The 19,019-nt window shown below is 41.1% G+C and overlaps 1 protein-coding gene across 6 annotated transcripts in view; it reads right to left on the bottom strand.

Moving 5' to 3' along the window:
- CDC42BPA (CDC42 binding protein kinase alpha) overlaps window positions 1–19,019 on the bottom strand; it is a 328,646-nt gene that overhangs the window by 42,061 nt on the left and 267,566 nt on the right. For 4 of the 6 annotated variants that reach the window (XM_037895609.2, XM_037895606.2, XM_037895608.2 and 1 more), the window contains exons 22-28: window positions 13,858–13,896; window positions 6,535–6,654; window positions 5,538–5,618; window positions 3,038–3,143; window positions 2,161–2,297; window positions 1,301–1,440; window positions 493–574 (exon numbers count right to left, since the gene is read on the bottom strand). In XM_037895609.2, coding sequence (XP_037751537.1) covers window positions 493–574; window positions 1,301–1,440; window positions 2,161–2,297; window positions 3,038–3,143; window positions 5,538–5,618; window positions 6,535–6,654; window positions 13,858–13,896 — 705 coding nt within the window. The remainder of the gene's footprint in view (window positions 1–492; window positions 575–1,300; window positions 1,441–2,160; window positions 2,298–3,037; window positions 3,144–5,537; window positions 5,619–6,534; window positions 6,655–13,857; window positions 13,897–19,019) is intronic. The other 2 variants (XM_027833828.3, XM_043543552.1) reach the window with 1 other exon arrangement.

The raw sequence follows: 19,019 nt of genomic DNA, 5'->3' as shown, positions 1-19,019 counted from the left end.
ATAATATGAAATACAGATGTGGGGGAAGATTAAGGTCAGAAAATGTAAATGTAGAAGATCATTGCAGAACTAAAGAATAACAAAGAAAGAAAAGACACTTCAAGAAGATTAACAAAAATAAGAGCTCAGTGAAAGGGAGACCATAGAACCTCTAAAAGGTACCAAACGTAGTTTTACCATGAGAATAAGGTGCAAGTATATTCTTGAAACATCACTTAGATTGTAATCTCTTTGGGGCAGGGACCATTTTCTTCTCTTTTACAGTGCCTAGCACTCTCGGATCCTGGTCTATGGCTCAGGCTCCCAGGCACGATGGCAATACAAATAATGAATAATAATTCTATGCACCACTGCTACCACGGTGGAGCTGGATCCGTGTTAGCAATGGAGAAAAAAGTTCAAAAATGAAGGGCAGTGTGTGTAGCTCAATCTCATTGCACCATACTAACAAAGCTGCGCCTAGACCAATCAGGTTTAAACATACATACTTACTCTAAAGATACAGGGAATATCTTTTCGATTTGCATGGATGACATCAGAGGCCAAGACAGAACTCACTGAGAATTCTTCATCCCTTACAGAGACAACAAATATCATTTAGAAGGGAGCAAAAGCCTGACATTTTACTTGTGCTTGCACAGTAAATGTAGAGCTATTGTCTGAAGCACACAATAATATAGCACCCAGACCTAATTTTTAAAATAGCTTGATTTTCCATCCTCCAGTTAGCATCAGCAGAAATAACTTACAAGTGTGTTGTAACCAATTTTTGACTACACAAACAATCACAGAGATAAATCTAGCCACCTATTCTACATTAGGTTTCTACTTAGGTTAAAAAAAGCCAACAAAAACCCAATTTCCCCCCTTCCCCTAACCCCGGACTGTTGGTGTCAGAACAAACTCTTGGGTATAGAGATATAACACCACACTGGATTTTTATACAGAAACGCATACACTGGTTATTTATACAGCCAAAGAGACAAAATTTCAGCTACAGCCACTAATCACTATCGGTTGTTATAACCACATTTGGTATAAGAACAACAACAAAAGGTTTATTTAGCTCCCTGGTTGAGACCTTGTGTGGTAAGTTTTATACCAGAACAAATTTTTGTGGTGTCTTAACTAGAAGTTTTCAATAGCCATGAAGTTTACTGGAAAACGAGCTTCAGTTTAAAATATTGCTCAGGGATACAGAACCTTCCTGGATGTAACCCTCATTCCAAGGAACTCAAAATGAAGAATTTGCTGTCTCTTGTTTTCCACAGAAAACCCCACTCAGCACTAAACAGCTTACCTCATGTCAATAACCTGACTCACTACCACGCTGGGCTGGGATGCTTTTCCTTCTGCTATATCATACAGGAAGAGTTTGAAATCACAGACCACGGCCAGTGCTCTCTGCCAACCTTTCTTTACTCCAGCTGGTTTAGGAACCTATAGTAAAATAAATAGCAATGATCAGCTTTTCATGAATTGGTGTTTTCAAAAGAGCATAATGCAAGTATTGGGTCCGTCAGCGACAATGAAGAGTAGCATCAATAATAGAAGAAGCGTACGGTGAAAGAAATGAGAGCCAGCCCAGCAGCCTGTCCAAGTGTCAGATGTGAGCGCTACACTATATTACAGAAAACCTGTAACATCCTGGGTTCTGTCCCTATCTCATCCTTCTACACCCACAAACTCATAACAAAGGAACCGAGGGATTGATACAAGAAGAAACAGAATCTTGTGCATCTCTAGTTCACCTGCTGGAATGCAGCCCAGATAGTGAGGTAACATTTGATGGCTGTTGGGTGATCTCAGTACAATGCCCACACACCTCAGAAGAAACCACCACCACAGCTGACACTAGTCTCAATAGAAGGGCTGAAAGACTGACTGGACTTGTAGCTGAACTAGCCTCTTACTCTAGAAGCAGTCTCTCCAAAACAGGTTCAAAGTACATTGGCGTAGCAGAATGAGAGGAGCTTGATTGCCGCTACCAATGCTATAACTGTTCTGTGAATAATCAGAGGTCTTCAGTCTCCAAGGCTGTAACTTTAAAACAAAACAATATACAATAAAACAATTCAGAGCTAGACTTTAATTCCCTGACAGATTGGGACAACAACAAAGTTAACACCAGGCTACCAATTCCAGTTTCCTGATACTTACTCGAACATGACCTTCGTATGCAGTTCCTATGCCTTTCTGTGGATCTATCCCCAGAGGGCCTTTGGTCTGTTCAGGAGGGATTGGGCACACTGCTGGGGCCTTGTCTGCACAGGTCACATGGCATGAGAATCCACATACTTATGAGAGGAGAAAAAAGGCAGTTAATGTTTCATATAAAAATCTTCTTTCTTTTGTAATGCGAAAGCTGTGGTAATAATACATGGAAAGCAGATTGAAGTGTACTCCATTGCCAATAACTGAATTATTTCAATAAAACTTGCTATACTGAAAGAGGGGGAAATAAAGTTACTCATAGGAGCAGAAAATACATGGCCTTGAAAAGCCAGATTCTGATATGAATTCAAACTTCTTCAAAGTTCAGAGTGCCCGGTTCCAACACTCTGGTTTGGAATATAAAGGAGAAAGAGGTGTCAGTTGTGAAGTTAGGACTGAGGCACTTGCAAACTTCCGATCTATTATTTTGGCATACAATTGGGGTTGAGCGTCAGCTTGCCTGTCATTTTCCCCAACGTCAGGCTGTTGTCAGCACACCTGACAACTACCATGTTTCCTCGCTGCCATTTTAAATCTAGAATAAATGACTAAACTGTCTTCAACTATCAACCATAATATTCTAGATATTTCACACCATGCCATTTCCCCAGTTACACAGTTTACTGTAGAATCCTCTGTGTGAGATGCCCAGAATGCTTAGCCCCCACTGTTACAGGCTGCAAGATGAAGAACACAACACAGGAGTTAAACATTAGAATTACGGAATGCATTATTTCAACATAATAACGCTGCTTGTATAGTTTGTATAACACCTTCCATAAGACTCTAAGCACTTCAGCTCCCATTTACTCGTCACACTCACCTTCACAAGTGCAGCCCTGTCTTATTAAACCAACCATCAGAGATGTGCACTGATTGCATTTTGTAGGGGTATTAAAAGATTTCACTACAAACTGGTGGGCCTTAGGCTGTGAAACAAATGGACACAGATGTTAATTTCTGGTAACATTTTTCACAAAGAACAATTACTTTTTCACATACCATACTTAAAAGAGCATACATGTGGGTTTAAAAGCTCAGCTTATGTTTATTAAAAACAAGAGCTGTGTACAAGACTCCGTGGCTGAAAATTTACCTTGCAGTCCTTATCAGGTCTTAAAACAGCTCAATTTTTATGGATTGCTGCTATCACCCTCCGTAAACTAACTATGGAAACTTGGACCATGTCCCAGCATATGAGTTTGCAGCCACTGTTGAAAGGAAGGTTGTCAAGGTCAGTAGTCCATAAATTGTCTCCTGTTGCAATAGTATCCTTCAGAAGCTGCAGGCAAACATTTTTTTTTTTTAAATGCTGGTCACAGAAGCTTTATGTTAAGGGTAGTGGGCGTGAGTGGAAGAGGAAAGTTATATGTGGGTGGGTCACTATAGTTTAAAATTCTGACTTAAATACTGGAATGGGTGATATAGTTCAGCTTTACAGTGCTAGGCATGGGTGGTTTCATAACGTCAATGGTAACATATTTAAGGTAAGAGACCACATAAGGCTGATTTTGAAGGGGAGTTCCCTTCTCCGGGACTCCTGGGAACATGCACTGTCTGAACCAATGCATATATTCCTTTCCTCCACAGGGGGAAATATGCTGCCACAAAGATAGCAGAGACAAATGACTGTGTCTGTGTGATGAGTCTGTTTTGATTCATAAAAGGTTCTACATGATGCCCAGGAAGCTGCCTCACATATTTCCTGCAGATAGATTATTCCCACTCTGCCCAGGAAGAGAGTCTCCTCTAGAGGAGTAGACTGTGGTGGGAAAGGGAACAGAACATTTTCCTACAGTACATTTCCTGAATGCAAAATATCACATCCATCTGTGTAACATCTAGGATTTGAGAGAGGGAGACCTTTGTTGAATATTTTTTGATGGCTAGGAATATTATAGTTACGCTAGCTGTTTAAGATATTTACCAGTTAAAGACTCTGACTGCATCCATCTTTATGACACAGCCTGTTTGGTTCATATGCAGAGAGTTTTCTGACTACAGACTGAAACTGATGAGAAAATAAGTCCCATTTTAGAAAGCTTGTGGCACAGCCTAATGTAAGATGACCCTTTAGGCAGCTCCAAGAATAGAAGATCACTTATTAATTAGTGCAACGGTGAACTGCTCACAAAAACAGGCGAATTTTCTAGGAAAAAAAGCTTGTTTCACAAGATTTCACAGGTTCAAAAAGTTTTTGTTAAGAAACTTAAAACTGGCACTTGAATACATGAATGAAGTAACAGTCTCCTAGCAGGAACTTTGGTAAACCTTGTTGCTATTTTGTGGTTACCTCTGTTTCCCATCTGTGTATAAAATGCTGACATAGCCATGGGAGGAAACATGCATTTCTTTTATCTAATATTTCCATATGGGTAAACTTCTATTAACCATTTCAGAAATACAGCTAACAGAAATAGGGTAACATTTTCAAATGGGACTTAGGTCCCTAAGTCACTCAGCCACTTTTGAAAATTTAACCCTTTGAGTCTTTCCTTTCAAAACTGTCCACAGAAACTCTTCTACCCTTGCTTAAATACATGAAACTATTCAGCCAAGGGTGAAATTAATTCCAGTGACTGGCATAAAGTCCAAATATAGAGTTTCTGTGCAAGTGGAGTGCAGGAAAGCTGGAGAACTGGAATTCATTCTCTCAATCAGAGTCAGAGTGCCACCGTGTGCTGATTACAAAAAAGATACTGAGGTTCCTGGATCTGCACAGACAAATCCATATCTCCTCCACTCTCAGCTCGCTCAAATAAGGAACTTCTATGCTGGGCCTACATTGGCCAGTGAAGTCAGTTTCATAGCATAGCGCCCCTGCACAGCTGTTCAGTCGACAACCCCGCAGCAGTGTCCCTGTGCAGTGGTTAAGTAGTCAGGAGCTTCTTGCACTATCATTCCTTACCAGTAGTGAATTTTATCCCCAAATCTTCATCTCTCAGTCACTTTGAGCAGAAGCTGAAAGTGTCTCATGCTGCGTGCCAAAGACAGAGAAAGGGAGAATCTTCCCCTCAATTTTCTCTGGCATTTATTTTCCTCCATTATTTTCTAGCTCCATAATCTCCCTCTGTTCTTTTTAAATGGCCCAAGTTGGCACTTTTGCTGTGACCAGATATGCAGAGCAAATGATCAACTCCATGTACTCTTGCATTAGGCAATCAACTCCAATCTTTTGCATCTTGTTGGGGAGTTTAATTTAAACACAAACCACCCAGGCAACTCTAAGAAAAAAATTCTGATAAACAAGTTTCCTGAAGCCACTGTTAAGGAATGAAATGTGCCCCCCTTTATACAGAATTTTTGAAGGTGTGACTGAGTACCTTTGGTGCAGAGAGTCCTGATCCAATATATGCTGTCCTCATGGCTGGTGTATGAACCGAGCGTGGAGGATGATCTGTAACCTGAACACAACCACCCCACAAAAAAGTAGTGACATATCAAAGGCACATTATCAAAAGCTGCTTGACTAAAACAGAAAGGCCAAAAAAAAACCAACAGAAAAGTAACCAAAATGGGGGACACGGACTAATATAGGAAAAAACTCAGCAAAAATTAATCTTAAGATGCACAGCAGAAAATGTCAAGAAAATGGTCTGCTGTGTTAATAAAGAAAAGACTTATTCATTTAGTGTGGTTTAAAACTGCCTGGTCTGTACTGAAAGAATCAGTCCTAATTTCCAACTTTAAATTTTCCCCTTCAAAAATCAACATTCTAACAAGGAGATACAGGCCACATTATTATAGTTATTTAATACTTTGCCCTAATATGGTTATGCAAGTGATTCAGAATGAGTTATTAAAGACTACAGTATAATGTAATTTTTAGCACAGACTTTTTAAATATATACCATGACTAAAGAGGAGTTATTAAAAGAGACAGTGTGCACTTAACAATTCATTCCCTGCGTACTCCCCAGCCCAATCAGATGTATCCTGGGTAAAATTTAACTTGCTCTAAAGTGGAAATTCCCTGCGGTGTAGAGAACTCATGTTTAAAGTTTAAAGGTGGTAGAATCTCTATCCTTGGAAGTTTTTAAGGTCAGGCTTGACAAAGCCTTGGCTGGGATGATTTGATTGGGGATTGGTCCTGCTTTGAGCAGGGGGTTGGACTAGATGACCTCCTGAGGTCCCTTCCAACCCTGATATTCTATGATTCTATGAAAGGCTTAAAATGGTGCATAGTCCTTGATGGGGCCTCTGCATGTAAGTGAATTTCAGCGTAAACAGAAGGAAAAACTCTGTTTGCAGCAGTCATTTCTGTACAGAACAAACTCTTAGTTTGTAAGTAAAACGTCAAAGCATCAGCACAGAGATTACCTCAATTGGTTCAATGTCACTAGCTGTGGAAGGAGACCTAGATCTTGAATGGAGGCGAGACTTGATATCTTCATCCCGTGAAGGAGTATTAGACAATGTAAAGTTCTCAACTGAATCAATCTATAGAAACATGACAGGGAAAAATAATTGAAAAAAAATCACTTTTAATAATTCACGGTTCTTCTCAAACTAAGATATGGAAACAGCAGAGTTCCTATGAGAGAACAATATACTTAAAACGTTAAACATTTTTGCAAGAGATATACAACTCCAAGAATTAAATTTCCTTGTATGTGAGTATTTGCAGACTTCAGTTGCACTATTCACATGCTTAAGTATAAGCATGTTCCTAAGCATTTGCAAGTTCAGGACCTTAATGAGTTCTTGAGAAGGCTGACTATGCAGTCCTTTCAAAGGCCAAATCAGGATATTTTCAAACACTACTCTTTTTGGTCCATGTAACGGGGTGGTCACCCCGCTCCGGCCCCTGCAGGGGTTAAACGCAGCCCTGGAGAGGGCTGGGAAAAGCTGAGTGAGTAGCTGACCACAGGTGTGGCCAGCTTAATCAGGGCCCAGCTGGCCCTTATAAGAGGGCTGTGGGCCAGAAGCAGAAGGAGGAGTCTCACTCTAGCCCTGGAGGGAGAAGGGCTGGCTGCCTGGGAGCTGAAGGGGCAGGGGCAGGGGCAGGGGCAGGGGCAGGGGCAGGGGCAGGGGCAGGGGCAGGGGCAGGGGCAGGGGCAGCTCCCGCTCCCGCCTGGTAAACTCCCAGGCTGAGGCCTTGGTGAAGGCCTAGACAGGTACTGGGGTTGCAGAGGTGCAGCCCAGGGTTAGGCAGAGGCAGCTGGTCCTACCCCCCCTTGCCAGTGATGAGTGGCCATTAAACTGCAGTGTGCCCCAGTGAGTGGGGGCTAGATGGTGACTGGCAGTAGCCACTGAGGCAAGGTGGGTATAGAGGGTTGGGGTTCCCTGGGAGGGGAGACCCAGAGCGTGGTGGGGTACTGCTGGGGCAGCACCCGAAGGTAAAGGGCACTGGGGTCCGGGAGGGACACAGGGCCAGCGGCAGGTGAGACACCAGCCTGCAGAGGGCGCTCCAACACTGGAAAGAGCTAATTCCCAGACGACCAGCAGGAGGCGCCGCATCGGTGAGTTGTCGCTTCGTTACAGTCCAACTCCTGTAACTAGATTTGCTTGTGTGGGCCCTATATATTTGAAATCCCATTGACAGCAGTGGGTTGCTGCACAGATACAGAGAATCCAAGTGAAGGATTGGGGCTCTAAATGGAAAGAAGAGCTAAATGTTTAAAATTGGAAAAACAGCTGAAAAAGAAAACGCAACTTTTCTAAAGAAACACATTTTAGACAAAGATGTATGAAAAATTTGTAATAAAGTATATTCTAGAGTATTTCACTTTTGAGGATTCTTCAGGTTCTAATTATTCACAGTATTTTGAAAGACAATACAACAAATTTGTCTCTTACTGCAAACGCTGCTAAATTATATGAAAAAAATCCCCTGCCAAGTAAACTTAGTAACTTACTACAAAATTGCTAAATACTATGTTTAACAATCAGAGGAAAAAGACCGAGCAAACTACAAATTTCCTTTGCTAGGGAAACCACTGTTTCTACAGAAATGGCTGTTTTTTGAGGATGTAGGTGTATATAATTTGAACTGCAGGAAAGTAAAGCCATCCCGAGTATAGATGCAGCTCGTGCAAGGGGGCTTTTTCTTGATTCTTAATATTGTATGAGATGCCGACACTCAATCCTAACTGCGCTACCAAGGTTTTCTAAGGAGATGATTCTACCGCCACAGGGCACAGAGGCAAGACTACAACTCTCTATTGTGTAGCACTGGACCTGAGTCAATTTACCTGAAAATCTTAGACAGAAGCAAGTCCTCACTGAAAAATGAAGGTTACTGGCCTGTCCCCAAAGTTAGTTGAGATGGAGCTGCATACTTACACTTAAGGGTACTGCACCACCTTGAGGTCCTTGCAGTAGAACCATCTTCTAGCAGTGTCAGCTAGAGCACTCTTGGCACACCTAGGGTGAGACTATGTCAGGGGTTGAGTGCCCTCCCCACCTCAGCTTCTTTCACTGCAAAGCCAGAGACCCAGAAAACAAGGACTCTGACAAAGGGGAAGGCAGGTAGCAAGTGTGAATATGCAGAGCCATTTCAAAGAACTCTGATTACTGGTAAGTAACCTTCATTTCTTCTTTGAGTGGCTCTGCATAGTCTCACTTATGGGACAGAAATAATCAGCAGTGCTGAAACAAACCTGGAGGCAGGAACAGAGGCCTACTTGAATAGAGACTGAAGCACCGTCGTGCTGAATCCTATGTCCACCCTAGAAACCAAGTCCAGAGCATTGTGCTTGGTGAAAATATGCACCAAAATCCCAGGTTACAGCTTTGCAGATTTCAACAACTGGCCCCTGCCTAAAACAGGTGAAGGACATAGCCACAGCTCTAGTGGGATGCACTTGAATTGCAGCAGGTACGGGGACTTTTGCTTTTGTATACCATTCAGCGGTGTATTGTTTAATCCACCGAGAAATAGTCTGGGAAGAAACCATATGCCTCATGGGGCTTTTGGCATAAGGCACAATCAATCTGTAAGATTTATGAAAACTTTTAGTCCTCTCTAGGTAATAGGTGAGGGCCCTTCTGGCATCCAAAGCATGTATGACAGATTCTCCTTTATTAGAGTGAGGCTTAGGGGAAAAGACTGGCATTGTCTGACTGATGTGAAAATCAGACACCACCTTATGTAAAAATCTATGATCAGATCTGAGAACTACGTTGTCCTTAGGGAAAGAAATGAAGGGTGCATCAGCCACAAGGGCATTCAATTCACATACTCTCCTGGCCGACATGATAGCTATAATATCTGTTCTTTAAGTATTCCAGAACACAAAGCCAATATAGAGAGGAGTCAGAATCTCCCTTCATCCATGCCTGAAATCTGGACCACTTTAGATGGTAACAGTTTCTCGTAGATTGTTTTCTAGAGTTAACTAGTATGTCCTGCACAGATGGAGAACACAAGTGCTCAAGAGCAGACCAAGTCAAAGTCAGATTGCTCACACTATCTTGTGAACAGACTGTGAGCCTGGATGAAAGATCCTGTGTCCTGCTGGGATAGGAGATCTGGGGATAGTGGAAGATGCATGAAAACTCCGCCACACAGTTGAAGGAAATCAGTCAACCACCGCTGACATGGCCTAGCCGGGCCAATCAGTATCATCGTTGCCCTGTCCTGACATACCATCCTTACTATCTGGATCAATGCGGGGGAGTGGACCTTCCCCAATGTAGAAGGAAGGCATCTGACAAAAACTGACTGTCCCAGCCTGCTCTGGAACAGAAAAGGTGACATTATTTTTTGTTGTCTGGTTGCAAACAGGTCTATGGCTGGTCGACCACAGCTGGAAAATAGTCTCAACCAATTGATCCTCTAAAGACCATTTGTGCACTGGGGAGTTGTCTCTGCTGAGATGAACGGCAAGTACATTGCTTTCCCCTGCTGGATGCAGAGCCATAGGGTAAATGTTGTGACGAAAACACAAATTTCACAGACTTATCTTTGAACACAGAAGAGCAGAGTGAGCACCCCCCTGCTTGTTGATTAATTCATTGCTGATGTATTGCCTCTAACCACTTACACAACCCTCTCCTGCAGGTGATGGAGGAATGATTTGAGAGCCAGACGAACAGCTCTTAATTCCAATACATTGATGTGCAGGGTTTTCTCCTGAGCAGACCAGTGCCCTCGAACTGTCAGATGTCAGAGACAACTGTCTCTTGGTCTCTCTTCTGGAACCAGGGCTGTGGTATCCAACCATATGGTCGTTGCTTTGGCCCTGTGCAGCCTCAGAGGCTTTATTGAGGGGGCCTCGGGAATTGGATTTGATCCCAGTCAGGAGTGCTACTTCTTGGAACACTTCAGTCCTTTGTTGGTGGGAGCAACAGGGGCCAAGACTGGTCTTTTTGACTCTGGATCGGAAGGTTACTTAGAACTACAGGGTCTGGCCTTGAGGGCTTCCTCCAGGAGAAGGAGCTGCAGGCGAGTCTCCCTATCCTGTTGGGCTCTGAGAGACGAGGCCTTCAGATCGAACAATCAGAAGGTGAATACCTGAGGCACCACGTGTGGTTGTTGGGTGTTCGGAAGACAGCTGGGCAGGAAAGACACCTTTTAAAACCTGCCTTTTTCTGCTTCTTCAGTTCTGCCATAACACAGAACTGAAAAAGAATCACTAACTGACTAAACTAATAGCTAACACTATCTATCTAAGAAGAAAGAAGCTCTGGCTCTGAAGAAACCAGAGAGGGTCGCATCTGTTTGTGGCATGCAGTTGGAAGGAACAGAGGTGATGAGGGTGCCCCACCCCCTATATAGCCTTGCCCTCGAGGGGCATGAGAGTTCTGTAGCTGACACTGCTAGATAATGGTTCTATCTCAAGGCACCACAAGGTTGTGCAGTACCCTTAAGTGGGAATATGCAGAGCCACTCCAAAAACAAGATGTGTCCACTGAGTTGAACTTTCCTATATAAATATATTTTTAAAAAGTAGGCTGACTAGGTAGCTGCTTTTCTCTCTGTTAGCAACTAAACTACTACACTATAAATAATGGGGAGACCAAGGGTGTTTGCACTAGGCTAGATTGTTGACTGTCTTTTCTAAAAAAAGTGTTATCAAATATCACAATTTCCCCATCTTTCCATCAAATAATGCCTTGCTAGGTCAGTTGGGAATGGCCACCCTGGTAATCAAAAAATAATTGCCCAGCAACAATAGGATGGAGTACCACAAACTATATAACCCTTCAGGAAACATGTTACATTTCCAAGCTGCCCTTCTTGAACATGGATAAATGGTCCTTTCCATCTAAAAATATACTCACAGTAGTGAACAGGTGTAATTGTAGAATTTTTTTAAAACTAGTATGAGGGTGTGCTCTGGTTTGTAATTTTTACAAATGCTTCAAACTGTTTTAGAGAACTCTCGGTGGAGAATGTTCTTCATCTTAAACTCAAGATGGATAAAGGTTTCTACCAGTTATGATGTATGTGTTCTCTTTCCGTACTGAAAAGTAAAAATTCCTACTTACCAATATACCTGTTCGCTACATGTAAAAAATATATTTCCAGCATTATGGCAACAATTAGCAGTAAGCAAACTTTTTTGTGCTCAGATTTACCAGGTGCAAATTATAACTCCAAATCTTCACTAATGTCAGAAACTAATGATACCTTTAAGTAATAATATCCCCAGCCATATGACAATGGTGCTATAGGCATTTTAAATTATTTTGCAAAATCCAAATATGAATTGCTTGGGTCTCACTCAAAATCCCTACCACTGATATTTAAAAACAAAACAAAAAAACCCAGCAATTAATTATAGGAGAAATTGGCAAGAGACAGAAATGCCATCCTTTTTGTAGTTAAATTTGGAGATCTAATCTGGAGTTTCATAAATATTTCAAAATATTCAGAAAGAAAGGAATATCTACTGGAGAGATAAGGTTACCTTGCAACCTAATATTTGCATGCAGAAGAACATCTTCAAGGTACATCCTTAAATGATAAACTATTTGCCACCAATGTAGTAGAATTTATGAAACTTTTCTGGAAAGGTCTACATAGTTTTGTATTTAGGAAGTTATCTACTGTGTTAAAAGAAATGTTTATTACTGCACTTATGAAATTGAAAAATTAACTTAGGGCCTGATCCAGCACTATGGAAAGTCAGTGGGAGTTTTGCTATTAACCTGAATAGTGTAGAAGCAGGGTCTTAGTTTGTTGGATGCTGCAGTATTTCCAAAGTTTAGTTCCAAACAAAGTGGATTCAGGGCTTGTCTATATGGTGAGGCAACGTGCACAGCAGGAGTGTGTATTCTAAAGCACAACAACTTATTGTGCACTGACTGGCTTGCATAGAACCTGCAGGTGCAAACTAAAAGTTCCCTCCTGTGCTGAAACAGTACTAAGTTAAAATACGCTAGGGAACTTTTAGCGCATACCAGAAGGGTCCACATGGGCCAGTTACTGCGACATAAAGTTCACGTCCTCGTAGTGTATATTGCCCCATCGTGTAGAAAAGCTCTCAGTAATGTCTAGGCCCTAAGCTGGCCACATTAAAATTCTTCAAATTAGCCCATAAACTCTATTAACTATTAGATTATCTAAAGCATGTGCTGTATCACCAAACTTTGCAGCCCTTAATCATGCAAGCAGTCTTGCTGACTTCCACAGGACTACACATGTTTAAGGGTTGCAGGACTGAGCCCGTGGGCCCCAATTCTGTATTTAAGTTTGTATTTAAATCCATCCATATCCAACAAAGCACTAAAGTACATGCTGAACTGAGATGGACTTCTAAATCAGAGCCATAGTGCTTAAATAGTAGATATTGTACCCTGTAACGGGGTTGGGAAAAATTCTGTATTTTTAACTGCAGCTAACATATTATTTATTTTATTATTATTATTAAAGAGATCAAAAATCATTAGCCTAATCATCAAATATTAATATAGGTGGTTTTTCCAGTACTCTATGACATATTTAATCACAAAGTGGAGTGAGTTCAGGACAGACATATCACTCCTTGTTGGGTAATGCACCTATCCCGAACACATTCTGACAACACTTTGATAGGATACAATCGTGCGTGTTATATAAATTTTCAGAAATGTTTATAAATCCACCAAAGGCTTTAGATGCACCTCTGAGGTTGAAGATATTTAGCATCATATATTATCATGGATGTGAGTTGCTGCTTCTACTGGCTCTTATAATTTACTTAAATTATTACCTGCTTAGAATTCTATTTTTTTAAAAAAGAAAGCATCTCTGGGCCATGATAGTTCCTAAATATGCCCCCTGACTGCCAAACTTCTGCTTTCTATGGGAAATTCCTGTAAAATACCTCCCAAACACTTTCAGAATGCAGTGGAAGCAAAGAGGCTCTCATTTGAATCCTGCTCATCCTCCTGTGCTGCTATCTGGTCAGTTTTCACAATGAGCTTTAGTGACTTTCCCTTTCGTATCAAAAAAGAATTAAACCCAAAGCACCATCTTTAGTTACTGTGGTATTCTGGTCACAGAAATCTTACCAAATAAAGCATTCCTAAAGCTTTGTACTCATAGCTTTAAAACAACAAATAGCGCAGCAGCAGCGGTAACAGCAGCACAAGACATGCAGTAAGATAAATACACAAGCTGTAAATAGTGAACATAGGACAGTCTACATTAAACAAAGGCATGTACACCACAGGCAAAAATAAAGGGCCACACAGAGTAAGACAGCATCTTACACGTCTGCCTTTGTTAGCTGGAATACAGGAAGGAGAGCGCTTCAACAAAGAAAGGAGGAAAATGTGTTACAAAACTTAACACAAGGGCACACGCTAGCTCAGAATTTGTCACTATGTTACTAGACAAACTGTAGACATGTACAAATATATTTTTAAAATAAATATTTCTAAGACAAATATTTTGTACATATTTTGGGGATGTTACTCATAAGGGGGAACAACACGAGGAAAAAACATAGGAAAGAAACAGTTATTTCAAATCCTGTAACTTTACAGCAGACAATAATGCTCTACAGTGTACACTACATTAGACAACATATGCATGGCTTCCACAATAAATACCTTTATCATCTGTAAAAGATGGATAGTTTCTTCTCTTGAAGGCCCAATGTGTTCAGTTTAAAATACTATTAAGAACCATAATTCTTCCAAACCTAAGGAATTATCAATGTGTAGGTGCAGCCAGGGTCCTCACTACAGAATGCGGCAAAAAGCTATTAAGTAATTAACTATGAAAGTTGTGGATCCAGTTGATACAGTGGAGGCTCATGAGTGCCAGAGTCAATGTTCCATGTGTGGGAGTCCAACTGAAGCCAAAGGGTATTTTAAGCAGGGATTGATAGAAGGATAGGACTTGAAACACCAGCTTCAGTCACTCAGGAGGCAGACAAATTTCATTTACAATTATTTAAGAATGAAAAAAATATCTGTTCCAATAAGTAGGGCAAATGCTTGCAAGGGCCACAGTAGGTTACACTTAATATGAAATATAAAAGTGATCACAATCACTACCCTTAAAACATAGCCCAAGTTGCTATTTGATATGGGGAGGGGCATAGTGAATCATCAGCACAGTGAGATGTTTCTCTTCCTCCTGAAGCATCTGCAGGCTCCAGTCATAGGCAGCTGGAGCGCAGACATCTATTTTGATTTTTCTCCAATAGAACTAGGGAAATTATAGTCTTCTTTGTTGGTACAATTAAAATAACTACAATCATTCATAGTTTGCTATAAACATTTCAATTATTTGGATGGCAGAGATTCAAGCAGAGCTCTGCCCGTGTATGTAAATAGATAATTTGAAAGCATATATTTAGTGAATCAAATTCTAAAGTGATTTACACCCATGAAATTACATGGTCTTCAGTGGGCTTGCAAAGGGTGTAAAATGGGAGTAAAATTTAGCTCAGTATCTTGGTCCCTAAACTATTACCAGCATTTTAGGGGGAGCATGGGGTTACTGCGTGTCTAGGGAGGAGATGATACAGGCCCTTAGCAATATCTGTTGCTGGTCCTACTCAAGAGAACACCCCATACGATACTGCAGCAACTGCAATCTCCTGAGGAACTCTAGCTAGCGGAGTTGATTGGGTAGGGGGTGGTGGCAGGTGAAGGTCTTTGGTTTTGGAATTCACACTCCTTCTTGGTTTGACAGGGTTTAAATTTGATTCCCTTCAAGCCATGCTACAAAAACCTGCCATTGTTCTTCCAGGCTATTATTGTCAATCAGGGAGACTGAATGGGGAATGGAGGCCATGTCTAGGGTGATAGTGGTATTTTTTAAGACTCCTATTTTACTTATTTAAGTTCTGTTTGATATATACTGAGAGAAAACTTGTTTAATAGGCCTAGAGCATGGAACTGAGCTACCTATGAAGAATAATGTATTTATTTTCTGTTTAACCTTTGTAATTCAGAGATAATTTCTTAAGGGTGTTGCTTGATAAATTAGACTGTGATCAATTAAATGAAAGATAGCATATTTACCTTGTGCAAATTCAGATATGCCCCTCCAATTAACATAATTAAATAAGTTATTTAATGTATGACACTTTTGTTGTTGGCCCTTTCCCACAGCAACCTCTAGGCTACCCTCATTCATTATTAATTCACTGTAGGCAATGGAATATGAAGAGGTACCTGCCACATTCAACAGCACAGTAGGTTGGTTCTATCTGGGCATAACTGGAATGTTCAACTTCAGCAACAATCCAGTAGTTTATCATATGCATTAAAAATTAACTAGAGGGGCTAATAAAAGCGAAAGTTGGAAAATGTTATGTTCATTCTATGGTGAATTTTGACTTCTGTTTCCATTCCAAATTAGAATGAAAAATCACAATTTTCTGCAGAATATTCTGAAAATTTTTGATTCAGAATCATCAAGCTGTTTAGTTACAATAATATTGAAATATTAAATATAAATGTAACATTAATGTCAATATTTTAATATAAAAGTTGAAATGATAAAGTTAAAATGAAAACGTGCAACATTATCAAAATTAAACAAGAAAGTCAAAATATTTTTTTCAACTTTTTCCCCACTAAAAATTTTGGCAAAATCTGCATGTTCCTGCAAAACATTTAAATTCTGACAAAACTGCATTTTTTGATGGAAAACTGTTCCCCTAAATTTTTTTTTTTGACCAGCTCTAGCTAATAACTAGTTGGTATACAGGATAATGGCAGGTGAAATTAAGTAAATATCTCACTTGTCTGCGATGGCTTCTATCCTCACTTGGAAAGATGGTGACTTCTTTATGCTTCTTTGCAGAGTGAGAAAGTACTCTCTCTCTATGCTACCTACATTATCCTCTGTCCCTCCTAACTACTGTTCTAAACTGTACTCTTGTCTACTGTAGATTGAGATGAGAGAACCTCCCACTGAACTGAGCCTGAAGACCCAATGATGAATGTCTCATGTTTTGTATGTTAAGCATTAAAATGTTAACCCATCCAACTTTAACAACATATACAGTGATATCTAGAGTCCTGCAAAGCACTGCAAGATCAGCATTAGGAGAAGGTTAAATCTTGGTGGACTAATCAAGAAGACATCTTCTAAGGCAGTGGTCACCAACTGGTAGATCGTGATCAACTGGTTGATCCTGGAGCCTCTGCTAGTCAATCGTGATCTCCAGCCACTAAAAGTCTGGCGGCGTGGGGCTACCTGCCCAGGCCCCACACCACTCCCGGAAGCATCTGGCATGTCTCTGTGGCCCCGGGGGGGGTGGGGGGGGCCAGGCAGCTCCACATGCTGCCGCTGCCCCCCAGCGCCAGCACCCCGGATCCCACTGGCCGCAGTTCCCGGCCAATGGGAGCTGCGGAGTCAGCGCTGGGGGGGCAGGGGCAGTAGCAGTGTGTGGAGTCACCTGCCCCCACCCACCCATCCCCCGGGGCCACAGAGTCATGCCAGCTGTTTCCGGGAGCAGCGTAGGGGCCAGGGCAGGCAGGAAGCCTGCCTTAGACACGCTGCACCACTGACCGGGAGCTGCCTGTGGTAAGCGCTTCCTGGCTAGAGCCTGAACCTCGCACCCCCTCCTGCACCCCAACCTGCTGCCCCAGCCCGATGCCCCCTCCTGCACCCAAACTCCCTCCCAGAGCCCGCACCCCTCATCCCCTCCTGCACCTTAACACCCTGCCCCAGGCTCAGCCCAGAGCCCCCTCCCACACTCCGAACCCCTCGGCCCCAGCCCAGAGCCTACACCCCCTCCCTCACCACAGCCCACTGCCCCAGGCCGGTGAAAGTGAGTGAGGATGGGGGAGAGTGAGCAATGGAGGGAGGGGGAAATGGAGTGAGCAGGGTGGGGGCTTGGGGAAGGGGAGGGGTAGATCCTGGGTTGATCTTAAAGTCAAAAGTGATCTTGTGCGTAAAAAGATTGGAAATCACTGCTCTAAGGCAAGTTAGCCAACAGTGGAACACACACAAACTGTACTCATTTGACAGTTGACGCTGCACATGCCACAAGATCAACAGCTTGGCATTTTGCACTGTTATAATGTTACAGCTGTGATGTGAACCAATGGATAACACACCCAAGACTTTCCCAGAATTATGTTGGAACTATTGTAAATGATTATTTTTTCTGAAAGATGCATAAAATGCCTTTTTGCCTGCATAAGGGGAAATAATATATTTGATTTGGTTGCAGTATTTGTGAAAAATACACAGTCTCTGCTTTAACAAATATTTATTTATTTATTTATTGATGCCTTTCAGAACTAAGTTTACAAGCCCAGCAGCAGATTTTCGTTTTTCCATCTCCTTCCTAAGGTCCCCTCTCCAAAGGTAGGCCATATTAAATGTGCTCCCAAACATTTATTTTATTACCCTTCTACAATATTTTGAAAAGGGAGTGGTGTGTTTTTTTTTTTTTAAAGATCATGTTTCTCAGTCTATATTAAAGAGCAGGTTGAGCTGAGCATTTTCATAATGCTCTCCCACAAAGTAGAATGCTTCTTTAACCCAAACATAGAACCATAAACAGTCAGGATAAAAGTTATCATGACAAAGATTACTTTGGTGTCTCTAGGCATAAGGATATTTCTAAGATGTCAGAAAAGCAATCTTTCTGGTTTGTATAATGATAATATAGACTACGGTCTAATACTTCTAATGGGGTACCACAAACATACACTCACACAGTATGTGCTCTAACCATAGGAATAAACCATATACAAGAGAAGAAATATTTTTAAGAATTTCTGTTGTGAAAAGGATATTATCAGGATACGATTATACACTACATCCTCTTTCTTTCAACATTCTTCATGGACTCCCACTTTCAATTTTATAATGGTGTTTTTACAACACAATTAATTATAAGGCATTTTAATGCAGCTGAGACCATAACCTTATATCAAACAGTGTTATAATGTAGAGTTCTATAAAGAGGGCAAAAGGTGCCTATTTTGATACAACACTTCTAAGTATTTAAATCTACTAGCCTACTACTTGGGTCTGGAAAATAAATAATGCAGTCAATTTACAGCTTTTAAAATGATTCACTAGCTAAGTTTGCCACCAACTAGTGTACATATTTCAATGTTTTCCTACATTAAAAACATAAATTCCAAACAACAAAAATAGATTGCTATACTCATTCTGGTTATGGTGAAATTTGACACAATTACCGACCCAACCAGTTTTAATAGTAAGACCATTCACTAAAAATGCAAAATCTATTATTTATTTGAGAAAACTAAAAAAAGAAACTTCAGAAGTCATCCGGACAGAGAAAAAATCTTCAGCAAAGTGACTAAAAACTGCTAGAAAGTAATTAGTGAAAATGGGTATAATATGCAACAACATACTGAAATTAATTATATAACATCACAGATGATTTCAGAACTGTTGTCAAAGGACTGAGAGTAGGTGACAA

The sequence above is a fragment of the Chelonia mydas genome, chromosome 3 (assembly GCF_015237465.2).
Source record: "Chelonia mydas isolate rCheMyd1 chromosome 3, rCheMyd1.pri.v2, whole genome shotgun sequence".
Taxonomy (NCBI): Eukaryota; Metazoa; Chordata; order Testudines; family Cheloniidae; genus Chelonia; species Chelonia mydas.
The sequence above is the reverse complement of the archived record's forward strand: the minus strand, read 5'-3'. Positions and strand labels throughout refer to the sequence as shown.